The sequence below is a fragment of the Trichechus manatus genome, unplaced genomic scaffold (assembly GCF_000243295.1).
Source record: "Trichechus manatus latirostris isolate Lorelei unplaced genomic scaffold, TriManLat1.0 scaffold00040, whole genome shotgun sequence".
Taxonomy (NCBI): domain Eukaryota; kingdom Metazoa; phylum Chordata; class Mammalia; order Sirenia; family Trichechidae; genus Trichechus; species Trichechus manatus.
In genome coordinates, this window is record NW_004443976.1 from 8,629,484 (window position 1) to 8,640,364 (window position 10,881).

The 10,881-nt window shown below is 46.1% G+C and overlaps 1 protein-coding gene across 1 annotated transcript in view; it reads left to right on the plus strand.

Annotated features, from left to right (window-relative positions):
- LOC101340371 (myosin-3) overlaps positions 1 to 10,881 on the plus strand; it is a 25,154-nt gene that overhangs the window by 2,675 nt on the left and 11,598 nt on the right. Inside the window, exons 3-20 of the mRNA XM_004375974.1 lie at positions 34 to 190; positions 1,254 to 1,281; positions 1,673 to 1,781; positions 2,429 to 2,521; positions 3,288 to 3,351; positions 3,435 to 3,533; positions 4,928 to 5,031; positions 5,117 to 5,255; positions 6,328 to 6,446; positions 6,527 to 6,676; positions 7,653 to 7,823; positions 7,931 to 8,237; positions 8,352 to 8,422; positions 9,014 to 9,101; positions 9,186 to 9,303; positions 9,935 to 10,058; positions 10,160 to 10,296; positions 10,382 to 10,637. Coding sequence (XP_004376031.1) covers positions 34 to 190; positions 1,254 to 1,281; positions 1,673 to 1,781; positions 2,429 to 2,521; positions 3,288 to 3,351; positions 3,435 to 3,533; positions 4,928 to 5,031; positions 5,117 to 5,255; positions 6,328 to 6,446; positions 6,527 to 6,676; positions 7,653 to 7,823; positions 7,931 to 8,237; positions 8,352 to 8,422; positions 9,014 to 9,101; positions 9,186 to 9,303; positions 9,935 to 10,058; positions 10,160 to 10,296; positions 10,382 to 10,637 — 2,334 coding nt within the window. The remainder of the gene's footprint in view (positions 1 to 33; positions 191 to 1,253; positions 1,282 to 1,672; positions 1,782 to 2,428; positions 2,522 to 3,287; positions 3,352 to 3,434; positions 3,534 to 4,927; positions 5,032 to 5,116; positions 5,256 to 6,327; positions 6,447 to 6,526; positions 6,677 to 7,652; positions 7,824 to 7,930; positions 8,238 to 8,351; positions 8,423 to 9,013; positions 9,102 to 9,185; positions 9,304 to 9,934; positions 10,059 to 10,159; positions 10,297 to 10,381; positions 10,638 to 10,881) is intronic.

The following is a 10,881-nucleotide window of genomic DNA, read 5'->3' on the forward strand; positions in this document are numbered from 1 at the left end:
ATACATTATTACTATTATTATTTACTTCCACAGACCTACTCAGGCCTCTTCTGTGTCACTGTCAACCCCTACAAGTGGCTGCCGGTGTATAACCCCGAGGTGGTGACGGCCTACCGAGGCAAAAAGCGCCAGGAGGCCCCGCCCCACATCTTCTCCATCTCTGACAACGCCTATCAGTTCATGCTGACTGGTATGTCTCCAAAGAGGAAGCATGGAGTCGGGGGGCATGCATTAGCCAGGGGCGCAGGAGAGCTGCCCTCTGACCCTGGGCCTGCTGCTGTCTGGTACTATGACATCCAGCAGGGGGATCGGAGGATAAAAGAGTTGAAAGAGGCTGAAAAGTTTGGTGAAAAGTTTGGAGTCCATGGGTGGTGCAATTGGTTAAGTATTCAACTAACTGAAAGGTTGGTGGTTCAAACCCACCCAGAGGTGCGTCAAAAAAAAGGCCTAGTGATCTGCTTCCAAAGGGTCACAGCCTTGCAAATCCTATAGAGTGCAGTTCTACTCTGCACACATGGGGTCGCCATTCACCACCACCACACCACCCATTGCCATCAAGTTGATTCCGACTCACAGCGACCCTATAGGACAGAGTAGAACTGCCCCTTACAGTTTCCAAGCAGGGCCTGGTGAATTCGAACTCCAGACCTTTTGGTTAGCAGTTGTAGTTCTTAACTACTATGCCACCAGGGTTTCTGGCTGCCATTTGTCAGAGTCAATTCAATGGTAACTGGTTTATTGATTGAACCATATGAAATTTTTGTGGGTCAAAAACCAAGATTGGTAATGTCACGTGGTTCAACCTAATACAATGAGAAGTCATTAACTAGTGAGAAGCCACTGGCTAGTTCTAAGAAGGGACTTAATCTTTCTGAGACTCATTCTCAAAAAGGAGGCTCTTCAGTTCCCTTCTACCAGTTGCCGGCTAGTTGACTCTGATTCATGGCAACCCTACGTGTGTCTGTGTAGAACTGTGCTCCATAGGGTCTTGAATGGCTGATTTTTCAGAAGTAGATGGACAGGTCTTTCTTCCGAGGTGCCTCTGTGTGGATTTGAGCCTCTGATCTTTCCGTTAGCAGCTGAGTGCGTTAGCTGTTTGCACCACCCAGGGACTCCAAGTTTCCATCCAGCGGTAAACAACAACTTAAAGGGAAAGATCGTACAATGCAACTCTCGACTGCATGAGAAATGGAGTAGAATTGGGAAACTCTTTACATACTGCCATCAACTCTGCTTTACTTTTTTCTTTGCAGATCGTGAAAACCAGTCAATTCTGATCACGTAAGTATCCATGGCGCAGGGTGGCTTTATAGATGTGGCTTTTGTCCCCAGTGCCGAAGGCAAGGATGCCACTTGTTATAGTCTATTAATTACAAAGTGTTTGGATGAAACGATAGATCTGGGAATGGGCAAGGAAGTATGCACAAGGACTCAGAAAACTGGAATTACCCATCCTTGGGTCAACCACACAAGTGGCTATGATGAGTCTCCCCTTGGGCCCTTGGTTGACAGGCGTGTGTCCAATGAGGCTCAGGGTATGTCCAGGCCTCTGTGTGACTGGTCATCTCCGCGGGCTCCCAGAAAAACAAAATGAGGGTGCCATCTTTGGGAGGCTGTTCATACTAATAGGACTCGCTCCCTTGGCTTTCCTTCTTTTGGTCACTCCGAACAGTGGAGAATCCGGGGCAGGAAAGACTGTGAACACCAAGAGGGTCATCCAGTACTTTGCAACAATTGCAGCTACTGGAGACCTCACCAAGAAGAAGGACTCCAAAATGAAGGTATGGGCTGAAGGGAGGAGAGAGAAAGGCTGGCTTTGCTTTCACTTCCAGCTTCTGGCTTAACTTCCGAATGAGGAGGCAGAGAGGCAGGCAACACTCCTAGTAGCAAAGAGGATGGAAACTCTTCACGGAAAGGAGAGAAGCCTAGGGTTTAAAATCTTGGAGGACAGTTGGTCATCTTAGACAAGACAGCGTGTGTGTGACATTACAGGTCCAGGTCCTGTGATTTCCTAGAAGATAAAGCTTTAGAGCTTAACTAAGGAAGATCAATTTGGGGGCAGCTCCAGGGCTTGCTCTTCTGTGGCAGAATCACATGTACGAGCTTGAGAAAATTGTAAGCGGATGTATTTTTACAAAAGTAGACAATTCCCTAACTGAGAATCCAGGAATCACAGTGTTGGAAGAATTTAAAAGTGAAGAGAAATATTACAAAATAGCCAAAGATAACAAAGTGGCAGAAGTGCTCCAGGTAAGACATGCCATGGAGTTGATTGATCTCAAATTGGACAATTGATGGGGGGGGGGCTGGCTTCACCAGAGACCACCAGGTGGCAAGGGCAGGTAGGAGAGAGAGCTGGTGAGCACTTCTGACTGCAATTCTGTGACTTAAAACATGTTTTTCTTCCTCCCTTGATTTCTTGCATTAGGGGACTCTGGAAGATCAAATCATCAGTGCTAACCCATTGCTGGAGGCCTTTGGGAACGCCAAGACTGTGAGGAATGACAACTCTTCCCGCTTTGTGAGTCTGAGTTCCGTTAAGACGGATTTTTTTCGTGCCCTACAGGATAGGCAAGGCTACCGCCCTCGTGGAGTCTACAGACAATGAAAGAACGAAACGAACAAGTAAACAAAACAATTTCAGACAATAATGCATTCAGGAGTTCAATTAACAGGATGTGTGAGTGACAGAGGAGTCCCTAGGTGGCACCACGGTTAAGCACTTGACTACTAACGGAAAGGTTGGTGGCAAACCCACCCAGAGGCACCTGGGTAGAATTGACTGGAGTCTGAACTGACTCAAAGGCAAGTGATAGAGAGTAACTGGAGTGGGGTCTCCTTTAGACGGGGTGGGCAGGAAGGCCTTTCTGGGGCGCAGGCGTGTGGACTGAGATCTGCAGGATGAGAAGTAGCCAGACTTGCCAAGAGCAGGGAGGAGAGGGACAGGGAAAAGCATGTGCGCAGTCTCTGAGGTGGCGAGTGCCTGGTGGTCAAGGTTCTTAAAGAGGTTCCCTGTGTCTGCGGAGAGATAGGCAAGGAGGTGAGCTGCGTGAGATAAGGCAGAAGAGGTAGAAAGCTACCTGCTCATGGAGACCTCTTGAGTGTCAGAGTAGAACTGTGCTTTACAATGGCTGATTTGTTGAAAGTATATTGCCAGGTCTTTCTTCCGAGGAGCTTCTGGGTTAGCAGCAAGCACATTAACCGTTTGTGCCATCCAGGGACTGCTTCCAGGAGACTAGCTAGAACAATTTACAGCTGTGTTAGTGTCTGTCCTCCTCCTCCCATAGGGCAAGTTCATCCGAATCCATTTTGGCACCACTGGGAAGCTGGCCTCTGCAGATATTGAAACTTGTGAGTAAATTAACGGATCAGACGATTTCTCAAGGTGAGCAGGGGAGCAGTTTGGGAAAAAAGCCTTGTGTTTGTGTTCACAGATCTGCTAGAAAAATCAAGAGTGACCTTCCAGCTGAAGGCTGAGAGGAGCTACCACATCTTCTACCAGATTCTGTCAAACAAGAAGCCTGAGCTCATAGGTAAGGAGGCCCATGCTTTCATGTTTGGTCATTGGTCGGCTTGGTCCCATAGGCATTTTGGCCTAGGAGAGTTTGTACATGGGTAACTCAACAGTCAGTGGAAGAAGTTTATTTAGAAATGGGATGTGGTTATTTTGACAGTGGCATGCCAATGTGAAAAAATCTAATCGAACCGACAGCAGCAAGATCATTCTACCATTACCAGTTGCCGTTGAGGGCCCCGGGTGGCACAGTGGTTAAGAGCTCGGCTTCTAACCAAAAGGCTGGCAGTTCGAATCCATCAGCTGCTCCTTGGAAACCCTATGGGGCAGTTCTACTCTGTCCTATAGGGTCGCTCTGAGTTGGAATCTACTGGAAGTCAATGGATTTGGTTTTTTGGTTAGCTGTTGTTGAGTCGATTACAACTCATGGCAACCCATGTGTGTCAGAGTAGAACTGTGCTTCATAAGGTTTTCAGTGGCAGATTTTTCAGAAGTAGATCACCAGCCAAGCCTTTCTTTCCAGGCCTTTGATTTGAACAGCTGAGCACTGTTGTGCAAATTCAGCCCTGTTTATTAATGAAAACCTGAACAACTAAGCATTTGTCCTTCAGCGCCCCCTTGTGTTCTGGCATGGAAATAACCTGTCCGCAAACGCTGTGAGGTCAGGGCAAAATTAGATGAAAGATCTAGCTGGGGATATTCACTCTGCCCTTTGATTGGCACAGAACAGAGGCCTCTGTGTAAACTGTCTTCCTTGCACTTTGGCTATGCTCGCTCAGGCTTCTGGTCTCCAGCCTGGAAAACAGCATTGGCTGCAGCTTTTCAACAGATTCTGGAAAAGGCTATGATTATACCCAACCACTGCTGCTTCTCCCCAGCTGGGCTCAGGTCCTAACCCACCCACAGTCAGTTTCCACTATTAACCTTTCCCAACCTACCGTTATGCACCATTTATATGCAAAGTGAGAGAATTCAAATATTCTCTCAAGAGTTCTTCATCTACATCGCAAGGGAAGCCTACAAACGTTTCCCTGGAGTTTACATTTCAATCGCAGCTGAGTAGCTCGAGGGCTGTCTAAAAGAGACTTCTAATTCAAAATTCAATTTGGGCCCTAGCAGTAAAGCCCCAGCCCAGGGTAAAAAAAGAGAAAGAAAGAAAGAAAAACCAACAATAGTTGCTGTGGAGTTGATTGCAACTCATGGTGACCACATGTGTTCCACTGCGTTTTCAATGGCTGATTTTTCAGAAGTAGATTACCAGGCCCTTCTTTCAGGTGCTTTTGGGCGGACTCGGCCAAGTGTGTTGACCGCTTGCACCGCCTAGGGATATCCAGACCAGGGTGCAGGAGCTCAAATCCACTAGGTGGATAAGCTCTTTGCATCTCTATAATCTCAAACTCTCTGTTATTTCAGAGCTGCTGCTCATTACAACCAACCCTTACGACTACCCCTTCATCAGCCAGGGGGAGATTCTCGTGGCCAGCATCGACGACGCCGAGGAGCTGTTGGCCACAGATGTACGTAGGACCCAGAGAAAGGCGCAGGGTGTTCCTCCTCCGTCACTTGGGACAACCGACTTACTTGCTGTTGTTTCACTCCCAGAGTGCCATTGACATCCTGGGCTTCACCTCAGAAGAAAAATCTGGGCTGTACAAGCTGACCGGAGCTGTGATGCATTACGGGAACATGAAGTTCAAGCAGAAGCAGCGAGAAGAGCAGGCAGAGCCGGACGGCACCGAGGGTAAAAAATCCCTGCAACAAGCCAGAAGCCCTGGCTGAGGGCTGGGGGCTAGCGGGGACAGTGCTTCAACTGAGATCATTTGGTGCCTCTTCCACTCAGATAAGGGGACCTCTCTGGGGCTCAGATGTCTTTAGGAACCATTACCACACATATTGTGGAATCCCTGGAATGCTCCTATTTCAGATGCAAAGAGAAGAGGCCAGGGTTTTCTGGAACCTAATCCTGCCTTTTCAGAAAATCTTTCCTATTCTGAGTGATTTAGCTTCCACTGGCCACAGATAAGCAGTTTCATTGTTGTTAGTTGTCATCAAGTTGATTCCAACTCATGGCAACCCCATGGGTCAGAGTAGAACTGTGCTCTGTAGGGTTTTCAAACCTCTCAGAAGCAGATCGCTAGGCCTGTGTTCTGAAGCGCCTCTCGGTAGGTTCGAACGGTCAACCTTTCTGCTAGTAGTTGAGTGCTTAACTATTTGCACCACCCAGGGACTCCATATGCAGTTTAGAGATATGGAAGGTAAAACACATCAAGGCAATATGAAAGGACTAATATCATATGAGCCCATTTCTGTGAAAAAGCTAGAATAGGCAAACGCTTAGAGGTAGATTGTAGAATAGTGGTTAGCAGGGACTGGAGACGAAACCCTGGTGGCAGAGTGGTTAAGAGCTTGGGCTAAGCAAAAGGCTGGCAGTTCAAATCCACCAGCTGCTCCTTGGAAACCCTACGGGGCAGTTCTACTCTGTCCTATAGGGTCACTATGAATTGGTATCAACTTGACAGCAACGGGTTTGTTTGTCTTTTTTTAGGTACTGGGAGCAGGGGAAATTGGGAGTTACTGCTTAATAGGTACAGAGTTTCTGTTTTGGTTGATGAAAAAGTTTTGGAAATAAATGGTGATCGTTGCAAAAAAGTATGAAATACTCGTTTGCATTTGGCATTATTCAGAAGGAAAAAAAAAAAAACCAAGGCAAACATATCCAAACTTTGAAATACCTGGTTGATTTTCAAAGTCGCTCCTCTGCTTCACTGAGCATCTAGAGCTTCTCTTTGTAATTGTCTTTCTTTTCTGGCCAGTGGCTGACAAAACAGCCTATCTGATGGGCCTGAACTCATCGGACCTCCTGAAGGCTTTGTGCTTCCCCAGAGTGAAAGTTGGGAATGAGTATGTCACCAAAGGTCAAACCGTGGACCAGGTATGGGGCTGCTCTGGGGCCAGGAAGGGACGTGGGTGCCCGCAGACTTCACAGTAATTGGCCCCTCTTTCCCCTAACAGGTCCACCATGCTGTGAATGCCCTTTCCAAGTCTGTTTATGAAAAGCTGTTCTTATGGATGGTCACCCGCATCAACCAGCAGCTGGACACCAAGCTACCAAGACAACACTTCATTGGTGTTTTGGACATTGCAGGTTTTGAAATCTTTGAGGTTTGTGCCGCTTATAGTCATGTTTTCATATGGCTTTGTTGGGGGAGGGGAGTAGTCTTCATGATCCTATAGGAAAGATGGAGTCCCTGGGTGGTGCAAATGGTTAACACACTCAGGTGTTAACTGAAAAGTTGGAGGCTTGAGTCTACCCAGAGGTGCCTGGAAGAAAGGTCTGGCAATCTACTTCTGAAAAAATCAGTGATTTAAAACCCTATGGAGCAGAGTTCTACTCTGATATGCACGGCGTAGCCATGAATCAGAATCAACTCAATGGCATCTGTTTTTTTTTTTAAATTAAGGAAGATATCAAGATGACCAACATGTCATAGCACATTCTAGGAGAACTAGACAGAGGGTGGATCAGGCAGAAGAGAAGTACCAGTTTGGGGCAGGGGGTGTTTGGATTATTTTAAGAGAGGGGATGACTCCTCTTAAGTGGAATTTTAGAGGACATTGTTGAGTGGATAAAGGAAAAAAAAGTAATTATTCACTTAGGGGAAGTCAGAAAAAGGATATAGAGAATTTGATAATGAGCTTATCATGCAATATTTTACATAAATATTCTACTGGTTCTGTGTTAGAAGCATATATCCATTCATCAAAGTGCATATTTGGTATCTACCAGGTACAAGATATGAAAGGGAATAAAAAGATGAGCATGTAGCCTAGTAGAGGAAACTTAGAAACACGTAAGGCACACATCAGGTAACTGCAGTATACAGGAGAACATGGTTGGTGCCCAGGAGATGCCCAGACCACGGCCACTTGGGAGAGGGAGAAACACCTTCTAGTGGGAAGCCCAGAAAAGGTTCTATGGAGGAGAGGTGATCTGAGCTAAGCCTTGAAGACTGGGACCACATCTAAAATGTTAAATGAACTGTTAACAGCCTGAGACACTGAGAAGGACTGTTGGTGAGCCTTTGCTTTTGAAAGAAGTCTAACTTCCCATGTTAACATTATTAAATTTGGGTGTTAGTATAACAGCCTGGAGCAGCTGTGCATCAACTTCACCAATGAGAAACTGCAACAGTTTTTCAACCATCACATGTTCGTGCTGGAGCAGGAGGAGTACAAGAAGGAAGGCATCGAGTGGACCTTCATTGACTTTGGGATGGACCTGGCTGCCTGCATTGAGCTCATTGAGAAGGTATCCTCTCCTATCCACCTATCCCCTTAGTAGCCTCTTTTCATATACTCTGCTGTGCGTTACTGCAGCTCCTACTTATTCTACATGAATTTTGCCTTCAACTCTAGCCCATGGGCATCTTTTCCATCCTGGAAGAGGAGTGCATGTTCCCCAAGGCCACAGACACCTCTTTCAAGAACAAGTTGTATGATCAGCACCTGGGCAAGTCGGCCAACTTCCAGAAGCCCAAGGTGGTGAAAGGCAGGGCTGAGGCCCACTTCTCGCTGGTGCACTATGCCGGCACCGTGGACTACAGTGTCTCGGGCTGGCTGGAGAAGAACAAGGATCCCCTGAATGAGACGGTGGTTGGGCTGTACCAAAAGTCCTCTAACAGGCTCCTGGCGCACCTCTATGCCACCTTTGCTACAGCGGATGGTAATGAACTCTCAGGAAGGCCTTGTGTTTGTGCTGTCTCCCTCCACTTGTTCCGTGTAACCAAAAAACATTATAGATCTGCTAATAGTATGCGCTGTCTTTTATTTCTTACAGCTGACAGTGGAAAGAAGAAAGTCGCCAAGAAGAAGGGTTCTTCCTTCCAAACTGTCTCTGCCCTTTTCAGGGTAGGAAGAACACCACAAATTTGTTTGCTTATTTGTAATCGGTTTATGTTATCTCAAAATGAGCAATGTAGAGTTTATGTAAGAACAGAAATGTCATCCTAATCTGATTACTGTCACTTAGTAAGGTTAAGTGACAGAATAATAATAGAAAGGCATGAGGTCTAAGAAATGTGGGTCCAGAATTTAATTACCATTTTGTACTACAACTAATTGGGTTGACTGGACTGGGAGGTGGGTCCTCAATACAAACAGCCTGGCTTGTCTTAAGGACACATGAAATGTCACCGCATGCACCCAGTGGAGCTAGATACATCTCTTGAGTTGGTTTCAGAAAGCATTTTGTACTTTGTTAGTCTCTGGCTCACTATATCTCTAGTCATAAACCAAAAAAACCCAATTCCCCCCAAAAACCAAGCCAAACTCGTCACCGTTGAGTTGATTCCAACTCACAGCAAGTATTAAAAGAATGAGTTAATTTCACTATTCCTTAGCATTCATAATGAATTTAAAATATATGTCATATCTTTCATTATTACTTATCTCTGTATTTATAAAGGCCTATAGGAGGCTGTCAAATTTAACCTCTTTTAGGAAAACCTAAACAAGCTGATGTCAAACTTGAGAACGACTCACCCTCACTTTGTGCGCTGTATCATCCCCAACGAAACCAAAACCCCAGGTAAGACTACTACTGACTCTCTAGATGGTGCTCAGTGTCTCAGAAACTGTGTGTGATGCTGATGGTTCTTGCTTCGGTTCTCAGGGGCTATGGAACACAGCCTCGTCCTCCATCAGCTGCGGTGTAACGGAGTACTGGAAGGCATTCGCATTTGCAGGAAGGGATTCCCAAATAGGATCCTCTACGGAGATTTTAAACAAAGGTGTGTAATAAAAATGTTTGGTATGCTTCCTAGTGAGATGTGCAAACGCTAGAATTTGAGAGGGAGAAAGATGGGTATGAAAGGACTCTTCTCAAAAGAACAGTTATGGACTTCCATGTGAAATAAATAACCTACCACTTGACCAAAGTATACATACTTATTTCATCCTGCTTTCTCGGGAGCTTAGCTTATCTACAATGTGGCAGAAAAAGCCCTGGCCTAAGAGTCAGGAGGAATCGCTGGGTGGTGCCAATGGTTAATGTGCATGGCTGCTAACCGAAAGGTTGGAGGTTCAAGGCACCTTTGAGGTGCCTCGGAAGAAAGGCCTGGTGATCTACTTTCACAAAATCAGTCATTCAAAACCCTATGAGGCACAGTTTTGCTCTGACACACATGGGGTCGTCATGAGTCAGAACTGACTCGACGGCAACTGGTACTGGTACTGGTAGTGGTAAGAGTCAGGAGATCTAGATTCTAGGCCACTATGTATCTGTGTGGCTTTGGGCAGGTTTCTTTACCTCTCTGGACCTTGGTCTCCTTGCCTTATCGTAAGAGAGGCCTGAACTAGATGGTCTCCAAGGTTTATGTCTTTGCTAACAGTCTCTGATGATTTCTGTGTCTACAATGGCAGATACCGAGTATTGAATGCCAGCGCAATCCCTGAGGGACAATTCATCGACAGCAAGAAAGCCTGTGAAAAACTGTTGGCCTCCATTGACATTGACCACACTCAGTACAAGTTTGGACACACCAAGGTAATGTATCAGTTCTGACAGAAGCTGCCCTTTAGTTCTCTTTGTACAACTTCTCCAGAAAACTGACTCATGTCGCCCTTCTCCCCCCAACTCCTCCCCAGGTGTTCTTCAAAGCTGGCTTGCTGGGAACGCTGGAAGAGATGCGGGATGACCGCCTGGCCAAACTGATCACCCGCACCCAAGCTGTGTGCAGAGGGTTTCTCATGCGTGTGGAATTCCAGAAGATGGTGCAAAGAAGGTCGAGCAGGGTCTTTGTTCAAACACGAGCTCTTTAGGGGAAAGGGGCGAGTCTCTTGTGGGAGTAACCAAGACTTTGTTTTCAGGGAGTCCATCTTCTGCATCCAGTACAACATTCGCTCATTCATGAATGTCAAGCACTGGCCCTGGATGAAGCTGTTCTTCAAGATCAAGCCCCTGCTGAAGAGCGCGGAAACCGAGAAGGAGATGGCCACCATGAAGGAGGAGTTTGCAAAAACCAAAGAAGAACTCGCCAAGTCAGAGGCTAAGAGGAAGGAGCTCGAGGAAAAATTGGTGACCCTCGTACAAGAGAAAAATGACCTGCAGCTCCAAGTACAAGCTGTACGTATTTAGGACACCTCCTGCCCGCCCCCCACCTTTTTTTAACTTGTAGATTTGATTATTTAGGAAAACTGGATTATTGGCAGGGATTTTTGCTTTTCAGTTGGGATGCTTTATAAAGGACTTCGTATACAACAAAATACTGCAATGTCACAAACCTTATCTCATTAAAGGATATTTATTTATTTATTTATTTTTTAAAAATATTTTATTGTACTTCAGGTGAAGGCTTACAGAACAAATA